Consider the following 22,591-nt stretch of genomic DNA (forward strand, 5'->3'; position numbering starts at 1 on the left):
AGGAGACAGAAGATTCCTCTCATGTGGGCACTCCTTGGCCTTGCTGAGCTTTCCCTAGACTGTCCGGCATCGGGGCTTCCTCTCTGCCGTCCTTCCCACTTTCCTCACCCAGGACCAGCTCTGCTTTGGTCTGATGGCTCGCCCAGGCTTCCCCATTTTCTCTTCTAAGTGGTTTCCCTAATAAGACCATTTCGGGCTCACCCCAGCTTGGTGGCTGCTTCTCAGAGCACCAGGACTCAGCAAGAGCTCTGAGCAGAGGGAACGTAATCTGTGCTGGAGCAAAGTCACTCTGGCTGCTGCCCAAGGGCAAGGATAATAATAAGGGGCACCCGGGTGACACAGTCGGTTAAGTTCCTGCTCAAGTCCTGATCTCAGGGTTGTGAGATCCAGCCCCTCATTGGGCCCTGTGTTCAGCACAGAGTCTGTTAAAGTTTCTCTCCCTCTTCCTCTGCCCCCTCCCTGCACTCACTCTCTCTCTCTCTCTCAAATAAATAAATAAATCTTAAAAAAAAAATAGGCCAGCTGATCAGAAACCGATTGCAGGACACCAGGCAGGAGATGGTGGTGGCTCCCACCAGCATTAGCACTGGAGGGGTGTGAGGGGCTGGGATATGCTCTGAAACAAGACAAGCCGACAGCTCAGAGTGGAACAGCGATAGGGGGAAGGAAAGGACGACCTCAAATGCTCATCCCTTGAAGGATAGAGCAGTTAGTTACTGCAATGGGGACCATGAGTAGAGGCCCCTCGGTGGGTAAAGAATTGGAGGCTGGTCTGAGAGAGAAGCCAGTGACTCAAATGGAATGAGCCTGGTGTTCAGAGGAGGTGTCTGGGCTAGAGATAGAAATGCGGGAGTTGTCAGAACGTACATGGTCTAGAGCCTTGACGTTGAATGAGAGGAAGAAGATCAAAGAGGAAGTGTCCCAGGACTGGATCCAATGTTCAGAGGTCAGGGTTCCACTCTTTCCTAAGGAGGAAACTGTGTTCCTAAGCTAAGGAGGCATCAGGAGGGTGTGGAATGTTCTGGAAACAAGTAAAGAAAGTATGTCAAGGAGGAGAGAGAGCTTGATAGTGTCAGCTGCTGCTGATTCATCAAAGAAGATGAAGGCCAAGAGCTGACTGGTGGATTTAACAATGTGGAGTTTGATGGTGACCTTGAGAAAGAGGATTTTGATGAATACATATGGGCAGGAAGCCCGACTGAGTGGGTCAGAAAGGAGGGAGAAAAACTGAAGACACAGAGTTGTGACATTTCTGTTCTGAGTCGTGGAGAAAGGGCAGGGTTGCTGGAGACGGATGTGGGCTCAAGAAATATAGGATGGAAGAAATCATAGCGTGTTTGCAACCTGTAAATGCAATATTCTATTGTTAAGCCCTATTTTACAGATTATGGAACCAAGACTCAGAAAGTTTAAGTAACAGAACCTGTGAACAAAAGAACTAGGCTTTGAATCCCAGTCTGTCTAACCCACTCCAAATCCACACCCTTTAATAGATCACTTTTTAAAAACAATTGGAGTGGCACCGCTTTTTTCCATGTCACAATATGTCATGAGCATTTTCCCACATGAATAAAAAGTAAAATTTGACATAATTAAAAGGAGAAATAAACAAATCTACAATCATTCAGACAGATTTAGCTCACTTCTCTTAACATCTGATAGACACACACAAAAATCAATAAGGTAATGAAATATTTTAAACAACGTGATGAGCAAACTTGACCTAATTGATGGGCACCTGGGGGGCTCAGCCAGTTAAGTGTCTGCCTTTGGCTCAGGCCATGATCTCAGGGTCCTGGGATCTAGTCCCACATCAGGCTCCCTGCTCAGTGGGGAACCTGCTTCTCCCTCTCCCTCTGCCCCTGCCCCCCTGCTCGTGTGCTCTCTCTCTGTCAAATAAAAAAATAAAATCTTAAAAAAAAAAACACAAAACTTGACCTAATTGACATACATAGGACACTTAACCAGGCACAGTGCAAGTTCTTTGCAAGTGCACACAGAATACAAGCTGAGCCACAAAGCAAGTTTCAAAACTTCAAAGGATTAAAATCATACAGAATATATTTTGATCACAGTGGAATTAGCAAGAAATTAAAAATAGCACGATGACTAAAAAGTACTTAAACACTTGAAAATGAAGCAAAAATAGTTTTAAATAACCCATGGGGCAAGAAGGAATTCTCAACAGAAAATTTAAACTGAAAGATAGTGAAAAGACAATATATCAAACCTTGTGGGATGCAGCTAAAGCCGTACTTAAAGGGAAGTTCATAGCCTTTAATGCATAGATTCAAAAAGAAGAAAGATTGAAAACCAATGATCTAAGTATCCATCCAAAGAAAGTAGAGGAGGAATGTACAAAAATCCTTTTCTGGAGGTTGGGAACAAGACAAGGATGCCCACTGTCACCCTTCCTACTCACCATCCCACTGGAGGTCTGAGGCAGTGAGAGAAAGAAAGAAAAAAGAAATAAAAGTTTGAGGATTGGAAAAGAAGAAATGGGACTCCCCTTATTCATGGATGACATGAATAGATGGGTTCATAGAAAATCCAAAGGGATTTGCAGAGACCTATTAGGATTAATGAATGAATTCAACAAGGTCACTGGATATAAAGTCAATACAAAAACCAATCATATGCCTACATACCAGCAATAGACAATCAGAAAATAAAATTGAACTGGGGACAGAACCTCAATCCCTAATACAAGGATCAATGAGATAACAGGTGTAGACTCCTATCACAGCGCCAGGCACATGGTAGGCACTCGACAAATGCTCCTGACATCGTCATCCCTGTCGTTAATGTTATTCTTATCTGCCTCCTTTCACGCCTCCTTTCTTGTTCTGAAATCTCCTGAAGCCGCCCTGCAACTCTGCAGGGCAGTCGGGCCTCTTCCCCACACTCCAGAGCAGTCTGCCCAAGCCTCAGAGACGTCAAAACACACAGAAAAGATGTTCCATGCAGGAAAGAGCCTCTTCCATTAAAAGTGGTCCTATAGAAGGATATTTATTCATGTAGAAAGATGTTCATGAGATATTGTAACATGAACAAAAATAGCTGTACTGCTCCAATAAAAAAAAAGTACGTGTGAGTGTGTGTATGGGTCTCTTTGCGTGTATTTATAGAAAAAAGACTGGAAGGTATAGAAATCAATGTTACTAGTATTTATCCTGGAAGAAGATAGGTTTAGGATGATGGTTATTTTATCTATACGCAAACGTATATGTGTATATATACATATATATAATATATGATATAAATAGATATATCTATAGATATATCTATACAGAGAGAGAGAGAGGGAGAAATCTCACGTGTGTGCCTGTGCGTGTGCGTGTGGAGAGAGAGAGATGTTTTTATTCAACAGTTGACACCAGAATTCCTCACAGGGAAAATACCATGAGTTGCTGGGAGAGAAGAGAGAATATGGGGAAGTCTGAGGCCACGTGGGAAGCAGCGGCTGGTGGAAATTCCCGGGGGCGGAGGGGAAGGCTGTCTGAGGGATGGCCATGTTATGTTCTGTTTGGAGTTGCTGGTGCTGTGGGGACATTCCCTTCGCTTCGTCCCCACGGCCCCCATCCACAGTCAACAGGGCCATATTCCAAATGCCCTCGGTGTGGACTCGAGTTTCATGTGTGTCTGGGTGGTGGGGACAGCAATGGTGACAGCACGGATGGGCAGAACCCTCGTGCAGGGGCAGCCCTCAAACGTGCTCCTGGGGAACCGCAGGTCCCTGGCAAGGCTTCGCACCTGCCAGGCATGGAGCCAAGACCCTAACTTGGGGGCTCTAGATCTCACGGAGTTCAGACCCCAGCTGACACTGGGTGGCATTTATCCTTCACTTTCTCTACAACGAGCATACGCTGCTGGCGGAACTAAAATGGACAGAACTGAAAAGGAATGTCGGTCACCCTCGCAGCCGCTGGGCAGAGGGGCTGCGTGCTGACCGGTCGGTGGGCTCACACCCAGCCCTCACCCACTCACACCTCCTCCAAGTAAATACGGAGACAGGTGCAGCGACTGGAAATGCTTATGACACCCCATCCCGGGTCGTGTCTCTGCCTGAGTTTAAGGATAGAAAACAAGGTCTGCGTGGAGGGGGGGTGGAAGGTGTGAAGAATCGAGAAGCACTGAATTAAGTGTTAGGGCTTGTGATGGTGCCTGACCTTTTCCTCTTTTCTGCAATTCTTGCTGTTGCTGTGATGTTGCTTGTGTAATCAAAACAGGAAGGAGTTGGTGAGCTGGTCAACGTCATTCGGTGGGGTGAAGGAACTTTATTTATTCCTCGCCACCTTGTGCCCTTGCTGTCCCTTGTTCCAGAAGTGGAGGGGCGAGCTGGGGAGGGGGGCCGGGGGGAGCACCTCACAACTACAGGCCTGCCAGGGGCCAGGGGCCACACACACACACATGTTCATCTTCACGGAAATTCCTCCGGGTGGGAATCCTTGTCCCCGGTTTACAGACAAGGAACCACGGACTCAGGGTTTCACACGGCTGGTACCTGACCCAGCCAGGGAACCAGCCCCTGCTCAGGCCTGAGAGAGGCGGAGGGAGGGAGCCCAGGCCCCGTGACTCACTGTGTAGACAGAATCGTCCAGAGGCTGCTCCTGGCTGTGGCCAGTGCTCGGGTCCGAGGCCTTCGGTGCGGGGTGCCTCCGAGGAGCCCGCATCTGCTTCTGTGGGGAAAGGAGTCAGGGCTGTCAGGGCCGGGGCTGGGCGGCTCCCACCCCACAGACCAGGGCAGAGAACGGCAGGTTGTCAAGGAGGCCACTCAGCACCTCCTTCCCACCCTCCCCAAGGGAACGTGGCAAACGCCTCCAAGACCCACACCAAGCCACTCGCCTGCCTGCACAGGCTGGAAGTGGGGAAGACCGCCATGAGGCATTGCCCACGGACAAAAGGCCTGGCTCGGGGACATGGTGCCAGGGTGCCAGGGGCCCCAGCTACAGAGCCGACTGCTGTGGGTGGTCCTGAGCAAGGACTAGCCAAAGCAGATGTCCAGTCCCCCTCTGCCCCTTCCCCTCTCTGGGCCTCAGTTTCTTCAGCAAGAACCCTCCTGCACGAGACTGTTGCAAGGATTCAGGGAGGTGACGAGGGGTAAGTCCTTGGCACTCAGGTGGCATGAGGTGGCCCTCGGCCAACCAACACACCCTTGTCAGCCACATCCTATTAGCCAGGTGGTGTGAAGAGGTGGACACCGGGCCTGCCTTCCTGGGACTGAGGACCTAATGGGGAAATGGATGAAGAGCTCTCAGTTTGACCAAAGCATGGTCCACACGTGGACCCACAGGAGAGAGCCGCCAGCCAGCTCGCTCTGGGAGACAAATGCCTCCCCTAGCAGAAAGGGGTGTATATATATTTTTTAAAAGATTTTATTTATTTGAATGAGAGCTTGAGTAGGCAGAGGGAGAGGGAGAAGCAGGCTCCCCGCTGAGCAGGGAGCCCGACGTGGGACTCGATCCCAGGCCCCTGAGATCATGACTTGAGCCGAAGGCAGAGGCTTCTCCGACAAAGCCACCCAGGCACCCCAGAAAGGGGTGCTTAAAACCTAAATGCTGAGAAACTCCTTTGGCAAGAGAGGGAGGGGAGGCAGAGGGAACAGCGTGTGCCAAGACCTAAAGGTCTTGAGGAACTTAAAGACAGTCAACGTGGCCAGAGAGAGGGTAACCTGCCCGGACAGGCAGTGCAGAGCTAACAGTGTGGATGGTGGAAAGCATCTGAGCGCTTCCAGGGAGGGGCCAGGATTGGCCAGTGTCAGGAAGCTCATGCTGGCTGCTGCGAGGCACTGCTGGTGGCCGTGGAGGCAGGGCGGCTGGGCCTGTGGGGAGGCACCGGGCTCCGGGAGACGGGCCGCACCTGCCAAGGCAGCGGGAAGCCATCCGGACACCCCCGCCCCTCGCCACAGTACCACACTGCCAACCACGGAGCAACAACGGCCGCATCTCGGGGCAGGGCCTAATTAAAAATCCTGGCTGCCTGCCCACCCCCAGCCCGTTTACTCAGGATTAGCTCTCCAGAGCTCCGTAACTGTCAGCCAGAGGCCAGAACCGCCCCAGTTGTAGCCTGATCGGGGCTCAGGAGCGGGAGCCTCACCGGATGCCAGCTGGGGCTCTTTCTGAGCGCGTCACCTGCCCTATCTCGTGCGCATCTCAACGAACCCACAAGACGAGTCTTCATGTCATCTCTGGTCCGCACTTGAGGACGAGAAGGCTCAGAAAAGGCATGAGACTCGCCCGAGGCCCCAGAGCCGGCCACGGCAGAGGTAGGATTTGAACCCAGGTCTGTGTGATTCACCAAGATGCTGACCTGACCGTATCTGGAGTTTTCGCCCCTCTGTTTTGTTCGAACGCATGGGTCTTGCAGACAGTTAGGTGCTGGCCTCCGTGTGGCACTTCACAGTTTACAAAAAAACCCCGAGACGCACTCTTAGTCTCATTTAATTTTCTTTATAGTCTGAGGAAGTAGACTTTATAGAGGGGTAAACTGAGGCCTGTCCAGCTAGTCGGATGACTGGACGGAACCCAGGGGCCCTGTTCCACATCTAGTGCCCCTCCCCCACACCAGCTGCTTCTTGACGTGGCTGTTACAGCCAGAGGCCACGGCTCCCCTCAAGACAGCTGGGGGGCTGTGCCTCTCCCCTCGCTGAGCCTGTCGGCCTGGACACTGTCAAGGGTGGGGGGTGTGAGCTCGTGGCCAGGGGCTCCTCTGTACCCCGTGGTGAACAAGACCCAGGCCCGGCCTCGTGGTGCCTCTCCTGACACTGGTGGGGTTGCAGGGAGGTAAGTGCCACTGTGGAGTTGTGGGAAGGAGCCCCACGACTGCCAGGGGGCTGCAGCAGACTTCTGAGTGCTTGCCCTGTCTCCCGAAGATAGGAGAAGAGTCTGAGAAAGTGTCGCAGGCCACGGGGGACAAGGCATGGGATCGTGTGGGGGCAGGAAAATCACACGTCAGGGACATGCTCAAGGATGGACTGTCAGATAAAAAGTAGCCGATGGCAGGAAAAGATGAGAGCAGAAGAGCCGGGAGGCTGGCGAGGGCACTGCCACAGAAGGTGGGTAGTAAGGAGGGCACGTGTCGCATGGTGCACTGGGTGTTATACGCAACTAATGAATCATTGAACTTTACATTGGAAACCGGGGATGTACTGTATGGTGACTAACATAATATAATAAAAAAATCATAAAAAAAAAAAGAAGGCAGGATCCACTGTGTCCTCGCTCAGAGGGCAGGGAAGCCATCAGATTTGGTGAGATCTGCATTTTCTAAGGCTTCTCTGAGGCCACAGGTGTGGGTGGGCTGCGAGCTGGGACGGGTGGTAAGAGAAGGAGGCAAGAGATCTCTAGGAGTGGTGCAGTGGGAGGAGATGAGGCCTGGGCCATGGTCCACAGGGGGTGCCCCCCTCCAAAAATCAGATGGGTGCATTTCGTGACAGGGGCAAGGATGCTCTGCCCCTTGGAGCCAGCCTTACCCTCCCCAGGTGCCTTGCTCTCTGCCATCAACATTTGCCCTTCCAATTGTGATTTCCAAATGAATAAAACAATCAGTGTGGCCACCAGCAGCTGAGGAAACCTGTTGAGCCTCAGTTTCCCCCTCTGTAAAAGGGGAGCAATACTGTCCTCTTGCCCACCTCACAGCCTGGCCACCTCCATCTCATCTTCAAAGTCTCAGCGCTCCCTTAACTAAGCCATTCCTCCCACAAGCACTTAGCATGTGTCAGGCTCCCCCTGGCAAGCGGAGAGACTAAGTCCCTGCCCTCTGGGGCTTAAGTTATGGTGGGGGAAACAGTGACAAACACATAAGCACAGGTGTGGGGAGCAGAGCTGGAGCGGACACGAGTGGGAGCAGGGAGACCTGTATACGGGCAAGGGGTTAGGGAAAAAGCCTGGGCTGGGGGGATGAGGCAGGGGAGAAGGGGCTGGATCCTAGGCAGATTGTGGGCAGGGCTTGCAGGGGTGGGGGGGAGGGAGGAGCCAAGCACAGCTCTAAGGCTTTGGGCCTGAGCATCTGGGGGGCGTGCTGCCATCCGGATCACCAGGGCAGATCTGGAAGCTACAGAGTGGTGTCAGGGACAATGGGCACAGATGCCCATGGGCATCTGGGGGCTCAGGGAGGGGCCAGGGCAGCGTCAGGGGTGAGGAATGTCACCCCAGGAGTAGAGCAATCACCAGGGAGTGTAGACAGAGTGGGGAGCGCTCTGAGGAAGGGGCCTGAGACGTGCGGTGTGCAGATGCCATGAAGGAGCAGGTGACCAGCACCGGGCTGCCTGGGGGTCCTGGCAGCAAGGGAAGAAGTGTGCAGTGGAGGACGGTGACCTTAGGGGAGGAGGACGGCTCAGTCATCAAAGTCAGAGGCTGCCTGCTCTGGGAAGCCAACCTTGATCCATCCCCAAGCTGAGGGGGAGCCCTCTGGCCTGTTCGCAGGGCAGGAATCATCTGCCTTTCTGGGACAGCTGCTCCCGGATTCCTTTATCCACAGCCACCTGGGCTCCTAGGGTCCTCTGCGCCACTGCCTCCTCCTTGGCCTTCTCCTCTTGGCCCCCAGGGCCGATAGCCTGGCCTAGTCACTGCCTGGGGGCCCCCTGCATGCTCTATTCCTGCACTCAGTTCAAACCAGGCTGGCCTTCCAGGGGAAGGGCTACGGGGGCCCGCCCAACTCAGGAGTGGCGTCCACAGGGTCCGCGTCCCAAATCCGGATCCAGTTCCAGGGAGCTCCGGGGACTTCTCTGGCCTCGGGCCTTCTGCATTCTCTCTCCTTCAAGGCCAGGCTGCTACACCAGCCCTTCCTCCCCCACGTGCAGGGAGGGAAGACAGGAAGCGTCTATGCACTGCACTCCCACTGTGGGTCAGGCACCCAGCCGGCGCCTCGCAAATGCCGTCTCTCCCACCCTTTCCAGGTGAGGGGGACTCCATCCTTATCCCCGTTTCTGTCTGAAGGAGGAAAGCAAGGCTCAGAGAGGGCTGTGGCTTGATGAGGGCACGGGCGGCATCTGTCCTGCTTCCCACTGTGCCTGGCACTTAGCCCGGTGCCTGGCATGTACCAGATACTCAGGAGCTATTCCTGGAAGGAGAGAGGCTAGGAGTCGTGGAAACCGTGCAGCAGGGGGAGGGGCTGGGCTCAGAAGTCAGGCCAGCCCTGAGTGTTACCCCCTCCTTTCCTCCTCCCCAGACTTACTGAGCACCTATCCTGCTCCGGGTGCCTCCCTGGCCTTGCAGGACCCCGAGATCCAGCCTTACAATCCTGTTTCTGCAGAGCAGCGGCTGAAGTGGGGGCTCAGGGTCAAGGTCTCGCCCCTGACCCGGTTCCGCCCTTCACCTGCTGTGCTTCAGAAGGTGGCTGGGCAGTCACTCATACAAGCCGTGTGGGGGTCCACAGCCCGACTGTGGGTCCTTCATCACCCCGGCCTGACGCAAGGGTGTCCACACCCGAGTCCCACTAGATGCCCAGTGGATGTTTGCTGAGTGACAAGTCAAGAGCCGTCCTACCTGCTAACCATCATGGGAAGAGCATCAGGGGAGGGGGAAGGAATATACTGGGGATGAGAGCCAAGCTGGGCACACAGTAGGTGCTCAGCACATGCTAGTTGAGGGAGGGAAGGTGGGTCCAGTGGTGGGTGGGTCTCTGTCCTAAACCTGGGATTCATGGGAGGCCCAGGGATGCATTTCCCATCATCTCCTGTCTTCACTGCTCAGTTGTCCCCATGACCAGGCCAGAGGCAGGAGGCCAAGGGCCCGCAAAGGGGGCACGGTCCCCCTGGGACCTCAGAGCGGAGCCTGCTCTCGGGTGGAGCAGAGTGGACTCCTGCGGCTTGTCAGCAAGACGAGCCACATTAGGAACGGGTCACGCCAAGGTCACACCCCACATCTGCGGGTCCCAAGGCAGATCACAGGACGGGAGAGGAACTAGAGGGCTGGGTGAGGTTGTCACCAGGGTGTGGCTCACAGATGGCAGGAAAGGCAGCCTCCAGAGTTTTATGGCAGATCAAGTGGCCATGTTCGCCTTCTTTGATCACCTTGCAGCCTTTTCTGGAAGGGTGATAACGTCTCCAGCCTGAGGCAAGGTGGGAAACCGAGGCCGGGTCCACGTCCAAGGCCTGCCATGTACTGACCTTCGCTGACTGAGCGGCTCCCCTGCTCGGCCCCTGAGGCTGCCAAGGAGTGGAGGAGCTCTGGGTCTCTAGCGGGTGGAGCACTGGCCCGAGCTATTCCGACTGAGGCCTTCAAGGAGCCAGGACAGAGGGTCCAAAATGCAGCCTGGAACCTTGACAGCCGTCTTCGTCCCCCAGAGCCGGGCAGAACCTGCACCCGCTGGGAAACGCATTCTTCCGCCCAAGGAACTTCCACTGAGCACCCCCCACGCCTGGGCATGCGCAGAGACACGGAAACAAGCTCACCTCGGCCTCCGGCCTCTGTCTCCAGGGCACTTACAGCCTGGCAGGGAGGGCAGGCATCGAACAGCCACCCGCAAGGCTGGGTGACAACAAGAGTGACAAGAGGCCAATGCGGAGACAACCCTCCCTGCGTTGGTGCCACCGCAGCCTTGCAGGAGTCGGCCGGGTGCAGAGCTGGACTCAACTGCCCCGTCCACCTGCCCTCTAGCCCTGATTCCGCCACACGCTTGCTGTGTGACCTTGGGCAAGTCACCACCTCTCTGGGCCTCGCTTTCCAGTGTTGGAAAATGGGAAGAAACGTCCCTCGCAGAGTTACAGTGGGACACAGAGGAGAGCGTGGGACAGGGTGCCTGTTAGACAGAGGCTCTTAGGAAATGCTTCCCCCTCCCGTCTGGGGTGCTGGGGATCCAGAAAACCAGGACAGTGGCTCCTAGTCTGAAGAGCCAGAAATGGGGCTCGAGCCTCACCCCGAAATACTCAGGAGGACCCATGACCTGGAAAAGGTTGACAGGCCCTGGTTTCGTGCAAGATCCAGAGGGACCTGGTGGTGGCAAGCTGGCAGCTCGGGCCCAGCCACAGGGGTGGGCGAGGGAGGGGTCCCGGTGCAGGGAGGCCACGAGGGAGACCTATGGCAGACACCCCTCACCCAGGCTCACTGGGACGCTGTGCAGGGCAGGCACCCGGGCACACAGTGAATGGGGAGAGGGGCGGCGCTGTGGCGTGTGCATACCCTACCTTCTTCCAGAGCAGCAGGGCCGTGACCAAGATGCTCAGCACAGTCAGGAGGCCAGCAAAGCAAGACAGCAGGAGCTGCTGGGAGCCCCGCACGGGCTTTCGGTACCCTGTGTCTAGAAGCAGGGCAGGGAAGCAGAAGGGTTAGCTACCTGAGAAAGGCTGGGGTGCACCCTGGCCCGCCAACCCGCAGGCCCCCAATTCCTGTGTTCTCCTTTACCCAGGACTCCACTTACAACACTCCGCCCGCAAAGAGCCCCCCAAACCCCCACCTCCACCAAGGTCCTCATTCCCACACTGGCTTTTGGCTAAGCCCCTTTCTAGGTTGGCGGCCTTGATTCCTGTTAAGGGCAAGGAACACATCTTTTGCTTCTTCAGTGCCCCTGCCTCAGGGTGAATTGGCTCCACGGAGAGCTGCTTGTGGGACCCTGGCCGAGTCGCATCATCTCTCAGGGCCTTCTGTTTTCCACATGTGGAACAGTGGGCACATGGGCAGGTGTGGGTGGGAGGATGGGTTTGGGACTGGGCTTAGTAGGTGGCTGGCCTGCACCGGGGATAGGTGGAGGGCACAGCCCGGCCCCTTCCCTTGAGCCGTCCATCCTTTTATCCCTCCCCCCCACTTCCTCCATTCATCCATCCATCTGGCTGGCGAAAACCTGCCGAGTGCCAACCACGTGCCAGGCACATCCGTGTCTGTTATTTATCAAACATTTCCTATTACCAGACACCAGCCCTTGCACGCAGGATCTCATTCAACCCCATAAAAGCCCTTGACGGGCAGGGTATTGCCATGAGGCGGGGGCCCACAGCCACATCCAGGCCCACCCAGCTCCCCAAACCCCAGCCCCTACTGGTGGGAAGCCCAGAGGCAGGTCAGAGCCTCCCGGCTCTGCTGATGTTAACTTTTTACAGTCATCCCTCCTTTGGGGATGTGATGCAACTAGGAACCTTTCCCAGAAATCCGTACATGAGCCAAGTGCTCGCTCACGGGCTGCCACAGACACACATGTGCGTAAGCCCAATTGCGTTCTCACCCCCTCCCCCGCACACACACACACGGTGCCGGAGAGACGCTGAGACCAACGCACCAGTGACTTCTCTCAGGCACCTGCCAGAGGTGGCCAGAGACGTATCTGCATCCCAGGCTTCTGTCCTTCCCAAATCAAGGTAGATGTCGGCACACCTGCACAGACAGGGGCTCCCTGAGATCACTGTTGCGTTTTGCCAAAGCTGATCGAGGAGGCAGACATTCCACGCTTCAGATCCTGCGCCCCAGATTCTGCTGTGTGAAACCTTTGGGCCCTGCAGGAAGCCTCACCTCTAACCAGGATGAAGACGCCCTCGCTGATTTTGTGGAAGTCTGGCCAGCTCACGCAGCAGTAGTACGTGCCAGTGGCTGACGCATTGGGCAGGTCGGGGGTGACCCGGCATTGCAGGGTGTGCCCCTGGTTCTCGCTGCTCAGGTCGGGTGAGCACTTAATCTGCTCCCTGGGGCTCCTCTGCCCCTGGAGGTCCACATGAAAGTACCAGGTTGTGAAGTTCTGGAGTACTGGGCTGTCTGGGTAGGTGATTCTGCAGTTGAAGGAAACGGTCTTGTTGGCCAGAGAGACCAAAATGGGGGCACCAGGGTGGGTCACCAGCTGCCCTCCTGCAGAGAAAGGAAAAGGAAAGAGTAGGAGCTTACCCTCCGGGTCGCTTCGGTCCCTTCTACCTCCCCCCGAGGACCTCGGCTCACACTCACACCTTTCATGCAGCCACTGTGCGCGGGCGTTGTGCCAAGTGCTTTACACGTAGAACTCTCCATCTCCCAACACACCCAAGGCAAAGTGTGTAAGCGCTCCACTTCACAGAGAGGAAGAGTCCGAGGGTCAGGCAGGTCAAGCTGCTAGCTTTCACTCTCCCGGCAGGGATGGAGTGGAGCTACAACCCTGCCCAAGGTGGGCAAACTGCAGACCCCCCACTCCCAACCACTCTCCTGCTCAAAGGCCAAGAAGCCACACTGGATAAAAGCACCAGTTTGAGAAGACCCGAAGCCGCTGAAGGATGAGAAGTAAAGAGGAAGGAGGCAGGAGACAAGATAAAGAAACGCGTCCTGGCAGGAAGAAGCACTTGCTGGCTGTGGACACACAGAGGGGGGCCCTGGCTCCCCCCAGCCTGAAGGAGGAGGCAGGCCAGGCATCAGGAGAGACAAGCTTTGCCCTGAATCGGAGCTCGGAGAAGAACTTGTCAAGTTTTTCTAGACTGTAACAAGCCGTGCCCCAAGACCAGCTTCCCATCACCACAGGGGTAGCTGTTTGGGCCACGACCGGGACCTTCGACGAGCCTCCTCCCTCCCAGACACCTGCGCACCCCCCCTCATCACAGGCCCCTAGGAAAACAGGAGCACCTGCCGTGCTGGGCCTCCCAGCCCCCCGCAGGCTCCCGAGAGGCCGTCAGACTCCGGGCCCGGGTCAGCAGCGGCCCCCTCTCTCCCCCAGACTTCAGAACACAAGCCCCCTCAGCTTCAGTAGGCCTCGTCCCCTAGCACGTCCTCCTCCAGCAGCCGAACAGACAGTTCTAAGTTGAGGTCGGCAGCAAGCAGCCGAGAACATGCCGACCAGGCTGTTCTTCAGGAGAAGATCACGCAATTTAGGTACTCAGAGGGAGCTGCCAGATTTACTTTGTTGGGGAAAGCGAGGCACAGACCCCTACCCGGGGTGCGGGGCTGGTGTGAGGCCAGGCTGGACTCGTCTCTGGGCTCTTCTGCCGAGCCCTGTTCTGGGTCCCCGGGGAGGCGAGGCCAGGGCCTCTGGAAGACTTGGGGACAGGACAGAGGTGGCCCTCTAAACCAGTGAGCGCCTCGAACCTCCGGCCACACGGGTATTTTGAGCTTCCTGTTGAGTAACTGAAGAGATCGCCCCTCCTCCAAAGACTGCAAGGTCGTGACAGTTCCAAGGAGGGGGCCGGATGTCCCCGCGGACCGGCTTCGTCCTACTGCGTGAATCAGACGATGCTCATGCCTGGAGGAGTCCCTGAGCTGGGGCCCAGGGCTCTCTGCTCCGCTGAGTGGGGCGCGAAGGATTTCACGGGTCCTTTATGTCTCTGGGCGTGACCGCGGGGTGGCCGTCGTGGCTTAACTACAACACTGTGTTCGTACCGTCGTAAAAACAAGGAGCGATGATTCAGGGCTGAAGTTTGCCTGAGATATGGCGGCCAGCGCAGGGGTACGGCAGGCGGAGGAAGGGGTCATTGCACGATCCCAGGTAAGGACAAGGGGCAGGAACACTGAGATGGACCTGATTTGCCCTGCCCGGCAAGGCCATGCTGCAGTCCTTCCCCCCGCTCCCCCAAGGGCCACTTCCCACGTGCTGTATCCACCCCTGCAGGCCCCTCTGCCTGGGATTCCTATCTAGTCCTCCAGACTCAGCTCAGAACCCACTCTGACTTCTAGCCACATTCTCCTGTTTGGCTCTCCAGGCGGCCAGTGCTCCCTGCTAGGGGTCGGGAGATGGGAACCTGACCAAAACCACCAGGAAAGTGGCCACGCCAGGGGGGAGGGCTCTCCACCCCCCACCGCCTGGGGCCTCCTGTTTCTCTTCTCCATGTGTCTAAGAGGCCCGGGGAGGCTGGGCACACTGTCCGTACTATAAGACTACCTTCCTGTTTGTCCTGGCAGGAAGCCACCCATCTAATCATCTCAAGCAATTTTCTGCATTTGAGGTATCCTTCTAGAAAATGATGAAATGCGTTAGTGTGATTAAGCCAATCTTTACAATTCGGGGGAAATCTATAAAAATAGATGACTGTCATTCCATATGCTTCCAGGATTCATTATTTTAAGGTCAGAGGGTTAGGATCATGACCATGAGTGGCCCTGGCTCAGACCTGCCCTGGAAGAGGGCCTCAGACCTCGGGAAAAACCTCAGTCTCCACGAGTGAGGAGGGAGGCAGTCTCTGTCGATTGGGGAAGGACAGCCAGTCTGGGGACAACAGGTGAAAAGCAAGGAGGAGGGAGGTCTGCCATTGCCGGGAAGGAGACTGGTTTCTGGCCCGATGGTGCAGCCCATTGCCTCCACCGCCCCTTATTTTTGGGGGGTGTTAACACCCCAGAGCCTGGACCATCACAGCCTAGCTCCCACCCCTGTCCTGGACTGTCCCTCCAAGATGCCCCCTCTGGGGTGCAAGCTGCTCCAGCTGGCTAATGCCTCCCACCCCCCCCGCCCGCATTAAGGCTCAGTGCTACAGAGACATTCATAGTAATTCCCATGTCCACAAATTGCTTTCTGCTACCATTTGTTTACTCCCACAAACATTTAAGGAAAACCAGTTAGGTCACAGGCCCCACCCCTGGCCTGGAGGGGCTCCCTGCCTGGCAACAGGGAAGAAGAGGGAGCCAGGGCTGGGAGGGCTGGTGGGGAAGGAACCACTAAGCCTGTCTAGGGGTGTGGGGAAGGGACATGCTGGTGACCTGGAGGCCTGGAGGTCATCAGTGAACTGAAAGCAGGAACACTCATGGACAGCAGGTTAGAAATAGCCCAAGGAGAGAAGGGCAGGGAAAGATATAGAAAACATACTCTGGCTGGGCATGACATAGGCCCATGTCAACTGAACACCATGACAATTCTTTGTGACAACATTTGCAGCCCCACTGTGCAGACAAAAGACCGGAGGGGGTCTTAAAGTCCCGTAGCCACAGAGTTCCTAAGAACTCAGGCTCACCTGTCCAAGGAAGTAACACCAGCCCCCGAGCTGAGCAGCAGGGTCAGGGGCACAGGGCTGGGAGTGTTTGCCGTGGCACCCAGCACAAGAGACATCAGATGCTGAGGACAGGGGTGCGTCAGATTCCTGGCACAAGTCACAACTTTTCGCAGTCAAAGGCCAGGTGGCTGCATGGCAGAGAGCAGGGGTGCAGACAGGCTTGGAGAGGGCTGCAGGGGCTCCCAGCCTGCCTTTCAGGCACCTGCTTTTCACCCCAGACCCAGAGGGGCTCCAGAGGGACCCTCCTAATGCTTGCAGCGTGTCCCCCGAGTGCACACGGATGGCACAGTGGCTGGTGTCCATCCTGCACCTGGTGGCAGCTGTATCACACTTTGTCCCCTGTTCAGGCCAAGGGAGCGTGTCCCCCGTGGAACAAGGTGGGCGGGGGAGCCTGCCTGGGGGGTCCTCTTAGATTCTGCTCATGCGCCGTCAAGAGGGGCACACAGCCCAGGAGGAGGACTCCGGTGGGGAGGAGGGTGGGAGGGCCACAGGAGCTTGGCTGGCATACCCCAGTGACCCACGAAAGTGCCCGAGGGGGTCCACTGCAAACCCTGCGAGTACCCGGAGCACAGGGCCAGCTGTCCACAGAACCGGACCAGCAGGGCTCCTCTGCCCTCTTCCTGCTCCTTCCCTGTCCCCTGTCTCCACCCAGCTGACACATGGGGAAGGACCACGAAGGGGTGTGGGGGGAAGAAGGGAAGAGGGCCCTCACCCCTTACTCTCATACAAGTCCCAGACACCGCCACCAGGCTGCCTCAAGTTCATCCTTTTGGCTGTCACTCTGGTTGGCAATAGGAAGAATCGGGACTTGGTTTTGACTGTGAGTGACCACAGGGCAGAGGGGCCAGAAGAGCCCAGGCTGGCTTGGCTTTCCCTCCAGGTGCCGGGGGACATGTTCCCGAGATGAAAGGCCTAAAGGGCTGCAGGAGCGACATGAAGTTGCTCTTCAGATAATTTTCCGGGAGGCGGGTGAGTCCTCGGCGCAGCCTAGGCCGGGACAGGCCCAGGGAGGAAAGCATCGCCAGGAGCCTGGCTTGTTTTCCGCAGGGAGATGGATTCATTCAACTCGAAGAGCTCCCTGCCTGAGAGGGAGAAGGGCCTGGAGGTGGCCATGCGGACTGAGGGCCGAGATGGGGCGGCGTCGAGGAGGGGATGGGAGTGAGGACAGCCGGATCTCCCACCCGTCCGAGCACACCGCTCTTGCCCTTGCAGGACGGAGAAGGAGAGAAGGGAGCTGGAGGGGTAGGGCGAATGCGGAAGGCAGGTCTGGGGGAGGATGGGAGAAGTGTGGGCTTGCGCTACTGTGGACGGTGCAGAGCAGAGAAGGGGGCACTCCTGGAGGGTGAGGTCCACGGAGGGAGAGGGGAGGAGGGCGAGGAGCGGGGCCAGCCAGAGATGGGGTTGGGAAAGAGTTGTAGCATGATCCTTGCTCCACGGGGACCCCCAGCCCCGCCCCACCCCACCCCAGAGCTTGGTTACTCATAAGGCATCCTCGAGCCCCCCCCCTACCCCTTCCCCACTGCAAGCACACAGGGCTCCCCTGGGCAGCACAGGCGACACCGCTGTGCAGGAGAGCTTTTAGGGATGGCGTGGCCTCTATCCCTCACCTCTCAGCAGCTTCAAGGACTGCTAAGAAGCCTAGGACCCTGCCAGGAACATGGGGGGGGGGGCAGGGGGCCTGGGAAAAGCCTAGTTTCTTGGGGCATCAAGCCTGGGTTTGGATCCCAGCTCTGCCCCCAAAGGCTGTGCAAACTTGGGCAGGTGGCTTTCTTTCTCTGAAGCTTGGTGTCTCCCCTGAAAAAACAGAAGAGCAGCAATGCCAACCTGACAGGGTGGTCATGGGATTAAATGGGGGGCCGGGAACATTCCGAGGAGGCCGCAGGGCCAGGCTGCCTTTCCCCAGCGACAAGAAAGAGGCAAGGAAGTCAGAGGAGTCCCGAGTCCTCGCTGATCTGGCAAGGCAAATGCCAGCCTGGCCCTTCTGCCTAGAAAGTGCTGGGCCCACAGGGCAGGGCACATGCAGCCTGAGGCGGCCTCCACACATGACAGCCTGTCTACCACCTTGGGCCCTGGCCTGGCCAGACACAGGGGAGTGGGTGACTCCCTGGGGTGCAGACCCCGGGCCTGGTGCTCAAGGCTCCCTTGCCAGGTGGCCAGTGCGTGGCAATGCAGAGACCTCTCTCCCAAGCAGCCTCCTCCCGCTCTTCCCCCTTCCTGCTTATCTGTTGCCCTTGTTGGGAAAGATTTTGTCTACTGCCCGCTGGTGCCAGAACCTTCCTTTTCCGGTTCTTCTTTTGAATCTGCGGCCACTTGAACTGCAGTCTTGAGCACTGGCTGGAGGGACCCCACTCCCACCCTGGCCCAGGGACCCCATGCTGAGTCCCTGGGGGGAGGGACTCACCATCAAAGAACTTGTCTGGATGTAGGAAGGATGCCCGCCCCATCTGCCCTCGCACCCCCTACATGGCACACCCTGCATCCACCTTTCCACCTGACAGCTCAGGTCCAGGCTCCTCTCCCCCCTCTCCCCCCGCCCCCCAGCCAGAGAGCTGCCTGGCGCTGCTCCCGAGGGAACCGCAAAACCACCTTGCTGACCCGCAGGGTGCCCCACCAGGCCCCACAAGGAGTCTGAAATCAATTTACATAGTGAGGACAAGCAGTTTAAAAAAATAGAACATGGAGCATTTTGTGTGTAATAAGGGCGCTCTTCGTGACCTTCTGGTTTCGGTTATGGTCATACAACTGGGTTCAGACAGCATCATGCTATAACACGCATCCCTTAACTCTGGGTCATCTTTAAAAAAAAAAGATTGAAGGGGCGCCTGGGTGGCACAGCGGTTAAGCGTCTGCCTTCAGCTCAGGGCGTGATCCTGGCGTTATGGGATCGAGCCCCACATCGGGCTCCTCTGCTATGAGCCTGCTTCTTCCTCTCCCACTCCCCCTGCTTGTGTTCCCTCTCTCGCTGGCTGTCTCTATCTCTGTCAAATAAATAAATAAAATCTTTAAAAAAAAAAAAAAGATTGCAAGTTCTTGGATGGGAGGATCCAGGCCATGCCTCCGGCCCCGTGCAAGCCAGCTCAGCTGCCCCTCACTTCCTCCCCCACCAACGCCAGGCCTGCCGGGCTCTCAGTCTTTGGCTGTGCTATCCGCCCCCGCAGAATGCCCTCCTGTTCCCTTCCTCTCCCAGGACTGGGGGGTCACCCTCTCGGGCTGCAGGACTTCCTTCCTTCCTGAGTCACTCCTGGGTGCGCAGGTCCCCCCTGCACAGACTCTCAGGCAGTGCTGTTAAGCCACGTGATGATAACACACTATGTCCTTGGGGGCACACTCCCCTTTTGCAGAGGAGAACCGAGGCTCTGAGAAAGGAAGAGGTTTGCCCAGCAGCACAACTCGTCAGTGGCGGGGATAGGATTTTAAGCGGGGTCCCTTTGGGTCCTTAACCCCACACTCTTCACCGCTGCTCTATGCCACAATTTTAAAATCGGAGAGCAAGAAAGAGAAAACATCTCTCAAATGAAAGAGCTGCACCCCTTTAAAGGGAGCTAAAAATTCAGAGGCCATTTCTCTAGATTTGGGTCATCTAATAGGCAGACATGTCTGGCAGCCTCTGGGATCTGGGAACAAAGGTCCTCACCAGAAGTGACCCTGCAGCTGAAGGGGGGACAGCTACTGTTGTCCAGCTCAAGGAGAGTCTGTGGCTCCCGGAGCAGAACCGAGTGGTCCCATGAACTTCGTACAGACGGGTGCTGTGGCAGCACCGGCCAAGTGCCCAAAGGGCCAGCCAGCATCCCTCCTTCACTGCAGCGATGACATCCCCCCACCCCCAGCATCTGGCACTCCCTCCCTCCCCACTCTCCCCAGCTGCCCTGGCCTCCTTGCTGCCCCTCTGACCCACCTGGCCCAGGCCTTGCCCCCAGCTCTCCAACTCTGCCTGGAACTCAAGCCCTTCTGTGGCCCCCAGCAGCAGCACCGTCAGCCAAGGGTGTCAGAGTCCAGACGTGCCAGCTGCAGAAGAAAGCAGTTCCCACGGTCTTTATTTTAGGCATGGAGTTTTGCCCTCCAATTTAATTCTGGCATCTCTCAGAGCCATGCCTTTTTTTTTTTTTTCTTTAAGGCCCATCTGAAGGGCTGCTGGGAAGGAAGGCACAGATGTGGGGCCGCTGGCTGCATCACAAGGCTCCGGCCATTTGCCTGCGCGCGAACCCTGGGATGCCACAGGAAAACGGGTGAGTCCTTCAGGACCCGCGCATCAAACACAACAGCACGTGGCCAAGTGGCTGATGCGGGGAAAGCGTGGAGCAGGCGTTGGAAGGCAACCTTTGAACAGAGAGTGTGTATTATGAAGCTTTTAGTGCTGATGCCCTCGGAACACTGGCTGTCACATCTTTCAACACCTCCGAATGACAAGGATGCAGACGGCCGCGGCTGCCTCAGGGGCCATTTCCACAGCCCGCCTGTGCTCCATTCGGAAGCCTGCAGACTCTGGCCCCCGGGGTGCACCGTGGCCACGCGGGGACACAAACAGAGCGCAGAATGTCAAATGTTCGGTCCCAGAAACGTAGCCGCTCCACGGGTAGTAACTGGCATTTGTACAGCAGTCACCTCTCCTTCGCTGGTTTGAAAAGGCAAGTTACTCGAACTTCGTAGCCCGTTTGAGGGTGTGGCCTATGACAGCTGGAGACTCAGTTTCTCCCTTGTTACCCTCCTCTGCCCTCAAAAGGGCGTCGGGATGGGGTGGAGATGGTGATAGGACCAAAGAGGGAGAGTGGGGGTTCTAGTCCTTGTCCCTGGATGGGTGTAGGAGAAACAGAGCAAGGGCGTAGACCCCGCCAGGGCACCCCCCTTGCAGTGTGTGCCCACCCAAAGTCCTGCCAGGGTGGGCCAGGCCCTGCCACTGGGCACAGCTCGCTGATGAAGCTGGCACGTGGGGAGATAAAGGGAAATCTCAGAGCCTACAGAAACAGGGGACCCAACCCAGCCAGGAAGGGGGCAGAGGATTGCAGGAGGAGCGACCCTTGGACTGGGTCTTTGTTTTTTTAAATTATAATTCTCAGGCCCCCCCATTATTAAAGGGAAACATGCTCACTGTAGGAGTTCTAGACACCACAGCGAAGGATCAAGAACATTGAACTTGCCTGTGGTTCTGCCACCCCAACATCACGGCTGTGGACATCGTGATGAGTCTCCCACATCACGTTACCAAGCTGGACTTCGAAGGAAGAGTAGGAGGCAGCCAGGTGGGGGAGGGGTGCAGACAGGGGGGTTTAAGCGCAAAAAGCTCTTGGAGGAAGCTTCTGGAAATCTTAAAACAAGACACCCATCCTCACTGGTAGTTGGGGGACTCAAAAGGCACAGTGGAGTTGTAAAGACGGGAGGGGGGCTCAGGGAGGTGGGAGGTGGGGGGGCAAATGTTGTCCTGGAAACCCAGGGGGAGCCCCTGGGGGCTTCTCGATCTGGAATTGACAGGATCACATTTTGTGTTAGAAAGGTAAGGAGAGGGGGGCGCCTGAGTGGCTCAGGCAGTTAAGCGTCTAACTCTTGATTTCGGCTCAGGTCATGGTCTCAGGGTGGTGAGATCGAGCCCCGTATTGGGCTGCGTGCTGGGCGTGGAGCCTGCTCTCTCCCTCTGCCCCTCCCCACCTCTTAAGAAAGAAAGAAAGAAAGATCGCAAGAGAAACACTACAGAGTTCCAACCTTCTTTGGCTGCCTAAAACCCTCGCATTAGTGATTCATTCTGAGGGCTTGGGACCCCTCCCCCTCCAGCCTCCTTTTAAAACAGAAATGCTTCTGGCTGTCAACACACTGACTCCTTCCTGTAGACGCCTTCGCCAGATCACTTTTATCCCGCCTTCTCTTCACTCTCTATCTCTCCAAAGATCCGGTACCCTCTGGGCACAAAATCACTCACTGTCCTCCGTCCTCCCCGGCCTCCAATCTGCCAGCCCTGTCCCTGCCTCCTGTCAGCCTCCTCCCCTCCCACAGCAACAGGAGGTCAGCAAACATCTTAGAGGCTGAGCTGTGGCTCCCCCAGCACCTTCTCTCTCTGCCCTTTCTCTGGCTTTTCGCACAGAGCCCACCTCTTAGGGCTGGGTACCTGGTCCCTGGTGCTGTCGGCACCCTCGGCTGGCAGGTGAGTTCCGTCACGCCCTGCATGCCTCTGAGCTCCTGGTGCTCCGAACCACAGGGGAACACCCCGGCGGGGCAGGGCTGGCCACTGGGCTTGTTGGGGGGGGGGGCATGGGAGAGTGGGCCAAAGAGGGCACCACAGAGAAGGTTGGAGAGTTTGACCTTGACCAACAGGTTGGAGTCACCAGGTGGGCAAGTGAGAGGACCCCTTCCAGGAAAGGGGCGTAACAGGAGCAAAGGCGTAGGGGCAGGCAGTCATCCAGCATGGCTGGAGAGTGGGGTGTGGGAGTGGGAGGCAGGAGCCAAGAGGCAAGGGTAGCTCAGGGCCAGGGGGTGGGAGAGGGTCTTCTTTAAACCCACTGCAGCAAGGGGCCAGCTGACAGCAGGGAGACAGTCTGCTGCTGTGCTCCATGGACCCATGAGGGATCGTCCTTGTACATAAAGGTTGTCTGGTCCGAAAAAGGGGAGCTACTGATTCAGAGGGCATGTACCCTGGGGGCGCTAGGGTGACTCAGTCGGGTAAGCATCTGACTCTTGATTTTGGCTCAGGTCATGATCTCAGGGTGGTGAGATCGAGCCCCTAGGTCAGGCTCCTCGCTCAGTGGG

The 22,591-nt window shown here is 56.6% G+C and overlaps 1 protein-coding gene across 5 annotated transcripts in view; it reads right to left on the bottom strand.

The window, feature by feature from the left end:
• NFAM1 (NFAT activating protein with ITAM motif 1) overlaps nt 1-22,591 on the bottom strand; it is a 50,509-nt gene that overhangs the window by 22,149 nt on the left and 5,769 nt on the right. For all 5 annotated transcript variants that reach the window (XR_004621063.1, XM_034644568.1, XM_011234147.3 and 2 more), the window contains exons 2-4: nt 12,441-12,770; nt 11,126-11,238; nt 4,581-4,679 (exon numbers count right to left, since the gene is read on the bottom strand). Coding sequence is in view for 4 of the 5 variants with exons in the window: in XM_034644568.1 (XP_034500459.1) it covers nt 4,581-4,679; nt 11,126-11,238; nt 12,441-12,770 (542 nt within the window). In the remaining variant the exon portion in view is untranslated. The remainder of the gene's footprint in view (nt 1-4,580; nt 4,680-11,125; nt 11,239-12,440; nt 12,771-22,591) is intronic.

Source organism: Ailuropoda melanoleuca, chromosome 15 (assembly GCF_002007445.2).
Source record: "Ailuropoda melanoleuca isolate Jingjing chromosome 15, ASM200744v2, whole genome shotgun sequence".
In the NCBI taxonomy this organism is placed as follows: domain Eukaryota; kingdom Metazoa; phylum Chordata; class Mammalia; order Carnivora; family Ursidae; genus Ailuropoda; species Ailuropoda melanoleuca.